Consider the following 16,504-nt stretch of genomic DNA (forward strand, 5'->3'; position numbering starts at 1 on the left):
TTTCTGTCTTAAATGAGCTCTTAGGAGCCATTTTTAGTACAAATATGCATTGTGTAGTGTACCTTGAGTTTTCAGGTTATTTGAAGAGAAATTGGCCTTTTTAGGCTCGTTTCATGATATTATTGGCCACTACACGATCCCAAGCATGTTCCGGGTGACCATTTGTCAACTCTAAGGCGCCTACGATGCCTATATTTGAGCCCTTAGAGTTAGACTTGGTGATTGGAAGGAAGAAAGGCGTCCCAAAGGCTATATTGAAGGTCGCTCGATGGACAATTGGCGAAGGGAAACCAATTGGGCGAGCAGAAGGAGAAAAACTCAGATCTACACGCGCCCGATCGGGCGCCATTCGTCTGGTGCCCATCGGGCGCTGGGCTCAGTGTTTTAAGGTGAAGAGCTGCCCGATGGGCGACGAATTATACTTTCCGAACGCGCCCGATCGGGCGCCTGCGCGTTATGTCTGCTACTGCTGTTTATTGCGAGTTGTTCAGCCCGATCGGGCAGGCCCTTTTCCCGATCAGGGAACGACAATTTGTACGCGCATTTTAGCTTTAATGATCCGCTTTTTATTTAGTTTTTTGGGCAAGACTATAAATACTAGGCCCTAATTTATTCGTAATTAATGATCTTATTTTTTGAGTTTAGTACTTAGTTTTATTCTCTCTAAACTTTTGTCAAACACTCTTTAAACATTCAATTCAAAGTGCAAGTTTTTCATTCAATCCTTCGCTCATCACTCCGGGATTAATTCATTCCTTATTTTCTTGTTTTATTTTAATTATGTTTTCATTAAATATACGTGCGTTGTTTATTCCAAGTATGTGTGATCGAGTAGCTTAATTTTAGGGTTTTGGGAATCCGATCCATGGATTAATATGAAGGGATGAACTATAATTGTTGATTGTTGGTGTTGTTGGTTAGTTTCCTATTGATTGGTTTCATTTCTATGCAATTAGATTTGCGCAGGTTTAATTGTTATAGTTGTGCAGTATTGAGTTAATATTCGAGATATGCAACTTGATGCTAAGGCTAATTTCAATAGGTAGAATTAGTTCTAATAAATTGCGAGAGCCTGTTATTACTAATTCTATGATAAATATCGATTCGAGAGAGCATGTTAGTCTGACTAATCCTTTCATTGATTGTTAATTGTTGTGTTTCATCCCGGATTATTTTTCATTGGTGAACCTATACCCTAAGCCTTTTACTATTGACTTTCTCATTGTTTCAATTAATGTCGTAGTATTAATTACCCAAATCAATCACTTTTCTTGTTACTAATTGTCTAGACCTTTATTTTAGTAGTGGAAAGAACGGTGTTTCCTTGTGGATTCGATCCTGACTTCCCTTGCTATTTAGCTAGTGATTTTAGGTCTATCTTTAATTAGGTGATACGACTTTAGCCTATCAGTTTACTCGCTAAAGCTCGAAGAGATTTTGGAAAGAGATAACTTTCAAACATCAGAATAGTCTCTTTTTCCGCGTCCTATCGAAAAAGTCTTCCTTTCTCATCTTAGGAGTTAAACGATGTGTTGGGTAAGCTTCTTAAGGGTATGACTTCTCCGGGTCTCTGGATGCCCTACCATAGGAATCTTGGAGTTACGGAAATTCTTATTCAAGTTCTGAACAAAAGCTCATTCTTTTATCTATCGATAAGCCAAAATCAACCCGAAATCCAAATTTATCCGAATCGAAACTGAAATTAACCCGTAGTTGATTCGTGACACCCGAATCGACCTGAATCGAAGTAACCCGAACCGATCTTCACCTGAAACCAAAGTAACTGAACCGAAATAATTGCAACTTTTGAATCAACCCAAAGCTGATCCGAACCGAAGACCCGAAGCCAATCCGGACAGAAGAAAAACTCAAATTTATCGATTGTTCAAACTAAATAACACAATTTTTTAAAACTTTTTTTTTATTTATTATTATTATTATTATTATTATTATTATTATTATTATTATTATTATTGTTATTATAAAATAAATCGTTTACACAAAGTTGGATGGGAGTCTACCAACTAACTGAGCTCTGACCCCCTTATTCAAGACAAAACACTACCGTAAAAAAAGAAAAGATCGAATTATTATTATTATTATTATTATATTCTCTATGAAGTAATTCGGGCGTCAAATACTATACATTACTAAGTCAAGATTTTTTTTATTAGTCACTAAAATATTACTTCGTATTATATTTGTTCTTGTCTCTTGTCTCGTCTTCTCGATCATAGATTAGTAGAAGTAAGACTAGAATCGCCTAAATTATCACTTGTATTTTATAAGGTGTGAATGTAACCCTTATCGTTTACTACAATTCTCATACCACAAACCTGGAAACTTCGAACCGTATACGCTTATCCCTTAATTATTTTGTAAGAAATATTGTTTCAATTCATGATACTCCGTATTAATAAAATAATTTATTTTTTTATGAATAAAGACCAAAGATAAAGAAAAATAACATGATCAAAACATAAAACCATTAAAATCCGATCTAATCCGAAAAAAAATCTGATCTAACATAAAAAACTCATCTGATATGAACCGATCTAATATGAAGCGAACTGATATTGACCCGAAGTCCTAACCAAACCCGACCCGATCATCAAAAAGATGCAACCCAAATCGACCCGACTCATAGCTAAAGTAGAACTGACCCGAAATAACCTGATTCGAATGGAATCGACCCAAATCAAATCAAAACGACATTTTTTCCAAGTCTAGTTAAAACTGAAGACTTGTGTATTATAGGTCTCAGTTCCTCATCACCATACTCCTCCACCTATTTGTAATTCTATTTCCCTTTGTGGCTCATTTACACCAAAAAATAAATTCATAATAAGGTTTTTGGCACCATGTATATGTCTCCAATTTTATTTTGTTTACCTTATTGACACCCCCATTCGATTTGGTACTTCATTCTTTACATATTATGTTTTCGCATTTGAAACATATATTGCAGTACATATTAGAATTTAAGTATATATACAATAATACTGTCAGAACTCACTTGTACCCATATTTAAGTTGTCCTACACTGAAGACAAAGAAGAGAAAATATTAACTTATAAGCTATATACGGAGTAAGTCATAAGCTATTTACTCCAATCCCATGAGGCCATGATTGTTATTTAATTTTAGTGTAGAAGTAAATGTATACATTAAACAGATTGTCCTACTCATTATTGATTTGCCCTTGCCATACGGAACCTTACACATAATATTTTTTTAAGTTTTAAATTTTATTTAATAAAGTAATTAAACTATAATTTTAATGGTTGACTATGATATGATTAGTGATCCATTGACCGGAAATGAACTAAGGTAGTAATTAACAACAATAAGTAAACACATCTGTAGTAATTGATAACTTTTAACAAGTTAGGCAGTAATTTACACAGTCATTAAATACTAGATATATATAATAATTGGCAAATTTCCCATTGTATTTCACACAAAGTTGTTCTCATAATTTCACATTATTTTATAATAATACGAAAGTATTATAATTCTTTTATGAAAGTTGAATAAAAATACTTCGTATACTTTATGTACCAATATCAAATTCTCAATCATTCCTCAAATCATTGAGTGGGTTGTTAAGGTTAAATAAATAGACATGTATGCAACTTAATTACTTAAATTATTAATTAAGGCCCACCAATGAAGCATACATGGACCAACTCCAACAAACAGAAAATGGTTCTTTCTGAACTTATTTAATTGGGCCTTGAAATGTAATTTTGGTAATTGGGCCCTTCTGATCGGGTTGCTTTTCATGTCAATATGATTTGAATTCATATCAGGTTATCTATGTTATAATGGAAGTCAAATCGAATTGACATGAAATGCAAGTAGTAGTTGGGCTGTCAAATCGGTTTATGCTCCGTTACTGATTGCGAATAACCAGAAAACATTTTGTGCAAGATTATTGTGTCTCATGTGGATTAATTGTGTGAAACTTTTTCCAGATTACTTGGATTTTCGCCGGGTGTCAGTCAGACCGGGTCAGATTTTGACAACCTTCATACTTATTCCTAATTACTTACAACAAAAAGTGTTACTTTGTACCACGTGGCATGTACTAGTATATCACCCCTAATCTAAAGATAATATGGCGTCACATATTCAATGACTTAGTTTCAATACTCTCCTTAATTACATAAATAAATAAAGTGTAACAATATAAGAGAATCGTTAATCACAATGAGTATTACAAAGTATTTTATTAGATAGGTAAAGTAAAATGCCTTACAAATCAGAACTACTATAGAATGAACCTTGGTACTCCACTTGTTAGCATGCTACGCACTTTAAGTACAATTCTATGACGACGGAGAAAATTTTGCCTAGTAAGAAAGAGCTTGAAAATTACTCTGGATTAATTAGCTACACTTGGTAAGTGCAAAGGAAAGGGTTGACTTTGGGTTAATTAAGTGTAGTTGACTATTCATCAGTTTCTTAAAGTTCATCATGGGGGATAATTAATGCTAACCAAGGTCAACCCTTTTTTTTAAAAAAAAGGGAAGCAATGCATATTGATTCTTGATTATTCATATTTTCTTGATTTGCCAACGTTCCAAGAAGTTCCTCAACCGATGGAGACTACCTTAAAAACCATGGAATTTGCACAAAATAATGAATTATGTGATGGGTTTCATTATCTAATGCTTAGGTAAAAAGAATGAAAGTCGTAGTATATCAGGTCAATTAAATTTAATAAGTTTCACTCCAGATAAAGATTTTCCATTGGATCCAAAATAATTAAATAAATACGCTGTAATATAAAACAAAATTTATGTATGTCCCGGATGTATAATAAATTCATCGGTTTTTTCATGAAATGCCCCTGAGGTTTGCAATAATGCACCAAATACACCTGCGCGTTTCAAAATTCATAAAATACCCCTATTTACTCAAAACTGTTCACCAAATACCCCTATTATGACTTTCCGTTAGTCCTCCGTTAAGTCATGTTTAAAATTCATAAAATGCACATAAATATAAAGGTTTTGCATAGTATACACCTATTTGTAAAGTTCTTTGCACCAAATACCCAAACTTCATAACTTGAATCCAACGGCTAGTTTTAATACAATATAGCCGTTATGTTTAGGGGTGGCAATCAGATCAGGTTGGGTCGGGTTCGTGTTCGGGTTGACTATTTTCGGGTTGACTACCCCCGAACCCGAACCTGATCTGTTTAAGAATTCGGGTTGAAAACCGAAACCTGAACCTGATCTGTTAATTATCAGGTCAACCTGAACCTGATCTGTTTTGACCTGAAAATTTTAAAAATTTTAAAATCACAAAAAAACTTAGTTGAACATGTTTTCAGGTTGGGTTGACCTGAACCTGCGGTTTTCAGGTTGGGTTAACCTGAACCTGATCTGTTTTCAGGTCAACCCAAACAACAAATTTGGATTCAGATCACAAATACAGTGCTGCTAACCTATACAAACATACAAGCAGCTCCTGATAAGAAATACCTGAATATCTTACACAAAAGTTTAACTCTTAAAGAGTTAAAATATAATAAGTCTAGGAGTTAAGTTTGCACACACTAATAAGTTGGAACGAATTATTAAGTTTTACAGACCAAATAAAGTTGCCTCAAAGGCACAAATTACAGTAACTAGAGTTTTTTAAAACAAGAACATAACATTAGATATTGTTGGAGCCTTGGAGGAGGATGGCCGATGAGCCTATTTGGTCAACCAGTTCAGCCATTTCCCTGCAACACTAAAAAAAACATAAAATTAGCAAAAATCGAAAATAAATTTGAATAAAACCCAATAAAATCGAAATAAACAAAAAAATTGAAAAATTAAACCGAAATAAACAAAAATAATCGAAAAATATAACCGAAATAAAATCGAAAAAAAACCCTACAAAAAATCGAATAAATTGAAAATAAATTCGAAAAGTTTAAAAACATTAGCATAATAAAATGAAAAAACACAAAATCGAAAAATATCAGCATATAAAAATAGAAAAAATCGAAGAAAACAAAAAAAAAAATCGAAGAAAACAAAAAATAATCGAAAAATCAGCATATCAAAATTAAAAATCGAAAATATCATCATTTAAAACACGAAAATTCGAAAAATCAGCATATCAAAACGAAAAAAATTAAAAACAAATACCATAAATTAAAGAAAAACAAGAAAGGAAATCAATAAAGAGTAACATTACCGAGTGAATGAAGAGGAATGAACCGAAGAATTGAGAGAGGATGAGAGATAGAGAGGATCAGACGGTGAGGAGTGGAGCAACTAAGCAAGCGGCGCACTTGGTATTTTTATAGAGAGAGAGAGTGTGACTGAGAGTCTGAGAGAGTATGAGTGAGTGAGAGGGTAGAAATTTAGGGTTTACATTTTTTTTACCTTTTTATATGGATCAGAATTTAGGGTAAAAAATATAGGCTTGGCCCAAGTAAGTATTAACCTTGAAGCACTGAATGTCTGAACTCCCGCCTCCCCGTGTTATTTTTATTTTTAAAAAATTTCGTTATCTTTCTAAATAAAATGTAATTGTAAAATTTTATTTTTTAAAAACTTTTTTCAGGTTATCAGGTCGGGTTGACCCGGGTTGACCCGACCTGATTTTGACCCATATAAATATTCGGGTTACACAGGTTAATTTCGGGTTGAGATTCTCAACCCAAACCTAACCCATTTAACTTCAGGTCGGGTTCGTGTCGACCCATTTAATTAATCGGGTTGAAAATCTCAACCCAAACCCGCTATTTTCGGGTCGGGTTCGGGTCGGGTTATCAGGTCGGGTCAACTTTTGCCAGCCCTAGTTATGTTCATGCTGCCTATAAGTAAGGTTGTTATTCACTTGACTTGCTCCATGTTTAGCCCTCTATTTCCTAAATAGCCATGAGTTCTAATTCAAAAACCGGATCCTCTTCCATCCCAAATTTGTCTTACCTAAGAGTTTCAAATAAAAACTGCAATTGTGGGAGAAGATTTGCAATTAGGAGCTCGGAAACGGCTAAAAATCCGCAAAAGCTTTACTACAAGTGTGATCCTTGTGATAATTTCAAGTGGTGCAAAGGTTTTGTTGAGCAGACATTTGATGAAGCTCAAAGCAAGGGAAACAGAGCTGATGAAAACAGGGGAATGCAAGAAGAAAACAGGGGAATGCAAGAAGGAAGCAGGGGAATGCATGAAGAGTTGAAGCTATTGAAGAAGAAACTGAAACAACAGAAACAACAATTCAAGTTTGCAATAAAAATTGGTGTAATAATGTTTGCATTTCTAATTTGGATAGCAATGAAGTAGAGTTGTAACAAATTTCAAGCAATAACATGACTTGTTTAAGCATATGAGCTTTACAAAAACTGATTTCTAATTGGACAAATGCCACTGAAACTGCACAAAAACATCTTGTCTAAGCACTTGTGTTCTTTCCAAAAAGTGATACTAACTGTAAATTGCCTAAGCTATTTTAACTTTGTGCACCTACAATTCACCAAAAACTGACTAACTTTTAACTTTGTGCATGGTTAAGTTGCTGTGTTTGCTCTTTTCCTCCCCCTTGGACCCCCTTGTGATGTACTTGCTCCTGCTGCTGCTGAAGTGCTTGGTCCAGTGCTTGGTCCTCCATTTTACATGTCCTTGAGTTATGACCAAACTCCCTGCACTTTCCACATTTCACATTGTTGTTCCTCTTCCCCTTCCTGGGTTCATTTGGTCCTCTCTTTCTCTTCTTAGCAGGTCTGCCAGCTTGTCTTTTGATGACTGGAGGCTGAATGGTAGGGAGAGAAAAGTTAGGCCACTGTGTTGGGTCTGACATGGGGTGAATGTGGTCTGCATATGTAAGCTTGTATGCAACAGACTTGAAGAATGGGGAGACAAAATCAATGGGGTTCAGCCTTTGGTCATAAATCACCCTGAGTGCATGCTTACAGGGGATTCCAGAAATTTGCCACTTCCCACACCCACATCTTCTAGTTGATAACCTGATGGGGAAGTTCACATGTGCATCTCTGACCTCAAATTCCCCCCCACCACAGGCTGTAGCATAGCAAAACCTAGACTCTCATGTTCTTTCATCCACCTCTTTCTTGGCATACTCAGTCAACTGACCATCCTCCATATCAATTGCCATGTCAAATCTTGCCCCAACCCTCTCCATACACCACTTTCTGATTGCTGTACAACAACACAACAACATACAACATTATACACAGAGCATCACAAACATCAGAAAATAAAGGAACAGAACATGAAGTGGTGAGCTATACCTTCCAACAATGAGAATACAGGCATGTCTCTGTATGGTTTTGTGCATGCATTGAATGACTCCACAAAGTTTGTTGTGTTGTGATCACAACAAACAGCAGGGTCAAACATATGCCTGGACCACTGCTCCTGGCATGTGTCCAAGTATGCAGCAGCATTTGGATCATGAGCAGTGATCTTCTCTAATGCTTTACCATACACATACTCATTGTGTGCATTTGCAGCTATCCAAAACAGTTTGAAGAAAGCAGATCCACTAAATCCATTGTTTTTGCAATTCATGTACAAGTGTTGGCAGCAAACTCTCCTAGTAGCTCTAGGAAAAGTATCTCTCACTGCCAAGTCAACTCCCTATACAGAATATGTTCATTTTAGGCAAATCATATCTGTTGCAATATTATAAAGTTGAAACAAAAAAGGAGCAAAATGAACATATACCTTTATCCTGTCACTGATGAAGGTCCAATCATCTTTGTTGCAACCCTCTTGCTCAAACATCTGACTCAAGCATCTCATGAAATATGTCCAACTATCACAGCTCTCAGTGTCCACTATCCCATAAGCCAGAACAAATATTTCATTGTTCCCATCAATGCCAACAGCTGTGAGTAGGATTCCCTTGTAAAACCCACTTAGATGAGCCCCATCTATTCCAATTATAGGCCTGCACCCCCTCAAAAACCCCTTGACTTGAGCAGCAAAGGAGAAGAAACAAGCTCTGAACTTGGGGTTCACTCGATTTGGATGAGTAACGAAGAAACTGCCGAAAAACTGCGTACGTATAATTAAATAAACGCAATTTGCAATTAATTAACAATTACGAAAATTAATCACCCCTTTTAATTCTTGCAAATTTGTAATATTTAACTATGTTCATGCAATTTAGATTATGAAAATAATAAGAGGCTCGTGATACCACTGTTAGGTTATGATACATATGACAATTCATAAATCATGAGGAAAAAACCATTAAGCCAGGAATACATATTATTTACACATAATCATATAGCATAATTTAGATGCATACTCTTTGTTGCGTGCCTTCCCTAGCTGCGCCCGAACCGAACAAGAACAAGTCTTTAGGACTCCAAGTGTCGTCCCTCCGTAGATAGTCCACAGTACGTCCGGATCCGCCTTAAGATTGACCAACTAGAATCGCCCTTAAGGTACTATTATTTTCGGCTAAAATGGGCAAGAGTTATGGCTGATTTTTCTGCTTAAAAATCCTAGTTTTGAATACTTGAAAACTTATGTATAAATAATGACCCCTAGGCCCTTATTTATAGAGGTATGGAAAAGGAATTGTAATCCTACTAGGATCTGGATTTGTTAATTAGAACTTTATTAGGACTCTAAATAACAAAGCAATTCTAATAAGATTAGGATTTTAATCTTCACACGAATCCCAATAGAATTAGGATTTCCGGCATACGCATCGCACAAGCCGTGCACCCGCGCAGGCCTTGCGGCCCACGACAAGCGCACAGCCCATGTGCGGTGCTGCGTGCGCGCGCGCGCCCTTGGCTGGGCCTGGCCTTGCGCTGGGCCTGGTCGAGGCGTGCGTTGCGTGCGGCTCGCTGGGCGATGGCCTGGCTTCGTGCTGGGCCTTCGTCTAGCGGGCCTCGTCCGATGCTAATTCGTACGATACGCTTCTGATTAAATTCCCGATTCCGGAATTCATTTCCGATACGAACAACATTTAATATTTCCGATTCCGGAATTAATTTCCGTTTCGAACAAATATTTAATATTTCCGTTTCCGGAATTATTTTCCGATTCCGATAATATTTCCGTTTCTGACAATATTTCCGTTTCCGGCAATATTTCCGATTCCGGCAATATTTCCATTTCCGATAATATTTTCCGATACGTACCATGTTTCCGTTTCCGGCAACATCTACGACTTGGATAATATTTATATTTCCGATACGATCCATATTTCCGTTTCCGGCAATATCATCGTTTCCGGAGTATTCATTTCTTGCCTGTGACGATCTCAGCTCCCACTGAAACCAAGATCCGTCGATTCCGAATATCCATAGATGGAGTATTTAATGCCATTAAATACTTGATCCGTTTACGTACTATTTGTGTGACCCTACGGGTTCAGTCAAGAGTAAGCTGTGGATTAATATCATTAATTCCACTTGAACTGAAGCGGCCTCTAGCTAGGCATTCAGCTCACTTGATCTCACTGAATTATTAACTTGTTAATTAATACTGAACCGCATTTATTAGACTTAACATAGAATGCATACTTGGACCAAGGGCATTATTTCCTTCAGTCTCCCACTTGTCCTTAGGGACAAGTGTGCATTTCCTAATTCCTTTGTCGCTCGATGCTTGCTCTTGAACATAAGGTAAGAGTTGTCATCCTTATTATGTCCAGAGGTGTTTCTCGGTTTCAGAGTTCAACTGATCAAATAAACAGATAATCATAGCCTATGATTCATCCGAGCACGAACATGCATTTCACAGTTTCTAGCTCTCCGAGTGGCCTTGTACAACTTTTAAGCATCTCATCCCGATTTATGGGAGGACAATCCCAATCTTGCGATCTTAAGATTAGACTTCGTTTGATAGGTGATTACCTGAGCGTTGCCTTTATAGCCTCCTTTTACGGTGCGACGGTTGATCAACGTCAAAGCAACAAGTTCTCAAACAAGTAATCTCAAATCACTCAGGTATTGAGGATTTAGTGTCTAATAATTTTAATGAAATTTACTTATGACAGATTTTCATCTCTTACAGTAAAGTTTCATAGGTCTTGTCCGATACTAGTCTTCCCAAAGTAAGTATCTATGCAAATGATTATGACATTGCCATGTCCACATAGTTCAAGAAACGGAACTACTAGTCATCTTGCATTCTAATCGTCTAACGTTTTCTATGCGTCCAATTTTATAGAAAACTCCGACTAGGGACCATTTTCAACCTTTTGAAGGAAATAATGCCCTTGGTCCAAGTATGCATTCTATGTTAAGTCTAATAAATGCGGTTCAGTATTAATTAACAAGTTAATAATTCAGTGAGATCAAGTGAGCTGAATGCCTAGCTAGAGGCCGCTTCAGTTCAAGTGGAATTAATGATATTAATCCACAGCTTACTCTTGACTGAACCCGTAGGGTCACACAAATAGTACGTAAACGGATCAAGTATTTAATAGCATTAAATACTCCATCTATGAATATTCGGAACCGACGGATCTTGGTTTCAGTGGGAGCTAAGATCGTCACAGGCAAGAAATGAATACTCCGGAAACGATGATATTGCCGGAAACGGAAATATGGATCGTATCGGAAATATGAATATTATCTAAGTCGTAGATGAAGCCGGAAACGGAAACATGGTACATATCGGAAAATATTATTGGAAATGGAAATATTACCAGAATCGGAAATATTACCGGAAACGGAAATATTGTCAGAATCGGAAATATTGCCGGAATCGGAAAATAATTCCGGAAACGGAAATATTAAATATTTGTTCGAAACGGAAATTAATTCCGGAATCGGAAATATTAAATATTGTTCGTATCGGAAATAGATTCCGGAGATGGAAATTTAATCGGAAGCGTATCGTACGAATTAGCATCGGACGAGGCTTGCCGGACGAAGGCCCAGCACGAAGCCGGGGCCAATCGCCCAGCAAGCATGCGCGCCACAAGCCCAGCCAAGGCAGCGCCCAGGCCTACCGCAAGGCAGGCCCAGCGCGCGCCAAGGGCCACGGCTGCGTGGGCCGTGCTACGCGGGCTGCTGCTCGCACGCGCATGGGCAGCCCTTGTGGCTGCCGTGTGTGTGTGAGTTTGTGCTCATGCGTGATTCCTGAATCTACAAGAGTCAGTGTATGATTAAATTTCTATTCCTAATTGGATAAATTAATTAAATAGAATTCATGTAGAATTCTAATTCCAATTAATTCGTATCCTACTAGGATTACGATTCCTTTTCCATAACTCTATAAATAAAGGCCTAGGGGTCATAATTTATACACAAGTTTCAAAGTATTCAAAAGTGAGTTTTTTGAGAGAAAATTAAAACACACATCTTGCTCATAAAAGTGCCGAAATTTTCTAGTACCTTAAGGGCGATTCTAGTTGGTCAATCTTAAGGCGGATCCGGACGTACTGTGGACTATCTACGGAGGGACGACACTTGGAGTCCTAAAGACTTGTTCTTGTTCGGTTCGGGCGCAGCTAGGGAGGGCACGCAACAAAGAGTATGCATCTAAATTATGCTATATGATTATGTGTAAATAATATGTTGTCCTGGGTTAATGGTTGTTTCCGCATGATCTATGTAATGTCATATGTATCATAACCTAACAGTGGTATCACGAGCCCCTTATTATTTTCATAATCTAAATTGCATGAACATGGTTAAATATTACAAATTTGCAAGAATTTATTCTAATTATTTTACTAAAATTAAAATCATGAATTAATTTAAATTCGACTGAAATTAAATTAAATTTTTGGATTCAATTATAAATTTATATGAGCTTTAAATTTTAATTAAATTTGTATGTTTCCGGTTAGACTAGAAATACAATTTTATGTTTAAAATTAGTAAAGCATATGAATTTATTGGTTTGAGTGGGAGCGCTTTTTAGTCATAAACTCTTGATTAGGTCTACAAATCCTTAAGGTTAAAACAACTCGATTAGAATTAATAAGGACTGAATAATTGGTAGATTATTGGTGCCCTTGATTAATTGCTGCAAATGTTTACGTGATGCATAATGTGTTTTACTAACCAGCTATGTGGGCCATTCATGATAATGAATGGGTGAATGGTATATATTGTATATGTACTGTTTTGCAGGTTATGAAGTGACTATTATGGCCCAAATAGGATAGAAAATATGGTCTGCGTACCATTAATTTGAATGTAATTGGTCTAAAGTACCAAAGTTATTTTTCAATTCAAATATGGTCTGCGAACCATCAAATAGTTGTAATTAGTTATAGCTTATCCTATTTGAAGAAAATGGTGCCTCCCACGGAGATTTTCAAGACGGACTTTGAAGTCAAAGCTTCAAGATGAAGTCGGGCCATACTAGATCACAAATATCTTATGCATGTTTTAAGTTATTTATTGCTTTAAATATGTCTTAAAATGCATGAGATCAAAAGCTTGATTATGTTGCATGATTAAGGATTTTAGTTCACTTAAAATCTAACCAACATAGTAAGAGCCTTAAGTTCCAAACCTAAAAATTGAGTTAAAAGGTGCCATGCCAAAATATACACTTGCTTGGATATCCTTTACATCAATCTAGTAATAGTTTTCGCTCAGCGAGGTGTTACTTATTGGTCCTAAAGGGGCAAGGTACACAAATAATTGTGAGTACATGTTAGTTTTGGTGAAACTCAACGATATAAGTAAGGAGTCCTTTTATGTCGTGGCAAATTCGATAGGTTTACCTAATAAGTTCTTAGACGTACCTATAAACCAAGAATAGTTTCTAGACTATTAGCAAAAGGCTTTTGCTTACCTAAGATGTTCTAGGATTAAGTCGACAAACTGTGCTTAGTTCTTCAATGATTTTAGGATCTTGGAATCATTTTATTCACACCTGCCGGAACACATAACTTGAATAAAATGCTTAATAAACATTGAATTATGCATGTATGCTAGAATTTAAGTTTATTAAGAGAAACTGTGAATGGTTATTTATTTGTTTATTCTTTTCAATTGTAGTTTTTAATATGGCAAACAACAATTCATTCAACATTCGATCAATTCTCGAAAAGGAGAAGTTGAACGGGAAAAACTTCCTTGACTGGCAAAGGAACTTGCAAATAGTTCTTATGCAGGAAGAAAAGGAGTATGTCCTAGATGAGGCGATGCCCGAAGCTCCTGGCGACGGGGTCACTCAGGCTGCCCTCAATCGTTGGATTGATGCCAACAAGGATGTGAAATGTCTAATGCTCGCCACCATGAGTGCGGATCTGCAGAAAACGTTCATCAACTCAGATGCTTTCACAATCATCAGTGAGTTGAAGAACATGTTCCAAGATCTGGCTCGAGTCGAAAGATTCGAGACTCATAGGCAAATTCTTGAGACCAAGCTTAAGAAAGGCGAGCCCGTAAGTCCACATGTTCTCAAAATGATTGGACTCATTGAGAATATGAGTCGGCTGGATCAGCAATTTTCTCAGGAAATGGCTATAGACACCATCCTCCATTCTCTTCATAGCGGGTATGATCAGTTCAAACTGAACTACAGTATGAATAGTCTGGACAAAACGCTCACTGAGCTTCACGGTATGCTGAAGACCGCTGAAAAGACGCTCAAAAGTGATAAGCAGGATGTGCTTATGGTGCGTGGGGGCAAGTTCAAGAAATCTGGAAAGAAGAGGAATGCTAAGAAAGGTGGCAACAAGGCCAGCCCAACTAAGCAAACTGGCGCCAAATCTGCAAAGAGGAAGGTCAGTCAACCCACTTCTGAATCCGAATGCTTCTACTGCAAGAAGAAGGGGCATTGGAAGAGAGATTGCTTGAAGCTAAAGGAAGATCAGAAGAACGGAACAGTCGTTCCATCTTCAGGTATTTTCGTTATAGACTGTATACTTGCTAATTCAACTTCTTGGGTATTAGATACAGGTTGTGGCTCACACTTATGTTCCAATCCACAGGGACTAAGAAGAAGTAGAAAGTTAAGCAAGGGTGAAGTCGACCTACGAGTGGGAAATGGAGCACGGATTGCTGCATTAGCCGTAGGAACTTACTATTTGTCGTTGCCCTCCGGGCTAGTTTTGGAACTGGAAGAATGTTTCCATGTTCCAAGTCTTACTAAAAACATCATTTCAGTTTCTTGCTTAGATGCTAAGGGATTTTCCTTTATAATAAAAGACAATAGTTGTTCGTTTTATTTTAAAGAGATGTTTTATGGATCTGCTAGATTAGTCAATGGACTTTATTTATTAGATCACGACAAACAAGTATATAACATAAATACCAAAAGGGCCAAAAAGGATGATTCAGATCTCACCTATCTGTGGCACTGTCGATTAGGCCATATAAACTTGAAACGCTTAGAAAGACTTCAAAGGGAAGGAATTCTAGAACCATTTGACTTAGAGGATTATGGTAAATGCGAATCATGTTTACTTGGCAAAATGACAAAGCAACCTTTCTCTAAAGTCGGAGAAAGAGCAAATGAACTATTGGGTTTAATCCATACAGATGTATGTGGACCAATGAGTACAAATGCTAGAGGTGGTTTCAGCTACTTTATCACTTTCACTGATGACTTCAGTAGGTATGGTTATGTCTACCTAATGAAGCATAAGTCTGAATCCTTTGACAAATTCAAGGAATTTCAGAGTGAAGTAGAGAATCAATTAGGCAAGAAGATTAAGGCACTGCGGTCTGATAGAGGCGGTGAATATCTGAGCTATGAATTTGATGACCATCTGAAAGAATGTGGAATTCTATCAGAATTGACTCCTCCTGGAACACCACAATGGAACGGTGTGTCAGAACGGAGGAACAGAACCTTGCTAGACATGGTCAGGTCAATGATGGGTCAGGCCGAACTTCCATTAGAATTTTGGGGACATGCACTAAATACAGCTGCACTCACTATAAATAGAGCTCCGTCTAAAGCTGTCGAAAAGACTCCATACGAATTATGGTTTGGAAAGCCTCCAAATGTGTCTTTTCTTAAGATTTGGGGATGTGAAGTATACGTCAAACGATTAATTTCAGACAAACTTCATCCAAAATCTGACAAATGTATCCTTGTGGGCTATCCAAAGGAAACAAAGGGGTATTACTTCTACAATACATCTGAGAACAAAGTGTTTGTTGCTCGAGATGGTGTCTTTTTGGAGAAGGATCACATTTCCAAAATGACAAGTGGGAGAAAAGTAGACCTCGAAGAAATTCGAGTCGAACAACAAACTCTAGAGAATGCTCAAGATGACATTCAGGATGAAACTCAGAGATCTTTAGAAGAATCTGGTGAGAATCATGGTCAATCTAGAAATGTTACCCCGCGTAGATCGCAAAGATATAGATCTCAACCGGAAAGGTACTTAGGTATTTTGACGAACGAGAGCTATGACGTTCTATTACTTGAAAGTGATGAACCTGCGACTTACAAGCAAGCTATGACGAGCCCTAGCTCCAAGCAGTGGCAAGAAGCCATGCAATCTGAATTAGACTCCATGTCTGAAAACCAAGTATGGGATTTGGTCGATTTGCCAGATGGCTACCAAGCCATTGGAAGCAAATGGG

The 16,504-nt window shown here is 37.1% G+C and overlaps 1 protein-coding gene and 1 long non-coding RNA gene across 2 annotated transcripts; both read right to left on the reverse strand.

Annotated features, from left to right (window-relative positions):
* Nucleotides 1-5,454: 5,454 nt before the first annotated feature.
* LOC110792329 (uncharacterized) lies at nucleotides 5,455-6,383 on the reverse strand. The gene is made up of 2 exons (XR_002534357.2): nucleotides 6,202-6,383; nucleotides 5,455-5,740 (listed from the first exon to the last, which is right to left on the reverse strand). It is a non-coding gene; the product is annotated as an uncharacterized lncRNA (long non-coding RNA).
* Nucleotides 6,384-8,055: 1,672 nt separating this feature from the next.
* On the reverse strand, nucleotides 8,056-8,756 carry LOC110780821 (uncharacterized). Its single transcript, XM_021985128.2, has 3 exons — nucleotides 8,697-8,756; nucleotides 8,261-8,609; nucleotides 8,056-8,168 (listed from the first exon to the last, which is right to left on the reverse strand). Exons 1-3 carry the CDS (start codon nucleotides 8,754-8,756, stop codon nucleotides 8,056-8,058), a joined length of 522 nt encoding a protein of 173 aa, XP_021840820.2.
* Between the last annotated feature and the right edge of the window lie 7,748 nt (nucleotides 8,757-16,504).

Source organism: Spinacia oleracea, chromosome 2 (genome assembly GCF_020520425.1).
Source record: "Spinacia oleracea cultivar Varoflay chromosome 2, BTI_SOV_V1, whole genome shotgun sequence".
In the NCBI taxonomy this organism is placed as follows: Eukaryota; Viridiplantae; Streptophyta; class Magnoliopsida; order Caryophyllales; family Amaranthaceae; genus Spinacia; species Spinacia oleracea.

Bases quoted from the DNA above. Each gene is read 5' to 3' on its own strand.
- LOC110780821 (XM_021985128.2), bottom strand. From the start codon at position 8,756: ATGTTTGAGCAAGAGGGTTGCAACAAAGATGATTGGACCTTCATCAGT. The intron at 8,610-8,696 runs GTATATGTTCAT...TATTCTGTATAG, and splicing joins TCATCAGTGACAGGATAAAG to GGAGTTGACTTGGCAGTGAG. The intron at 8,169-8,260 runs GTATAGCTCACC...GTTGTTGTACAG, and splicing joins TGTATTCTCATTGTTGGAAG to CAATCAGAAAGTGGTGTATG.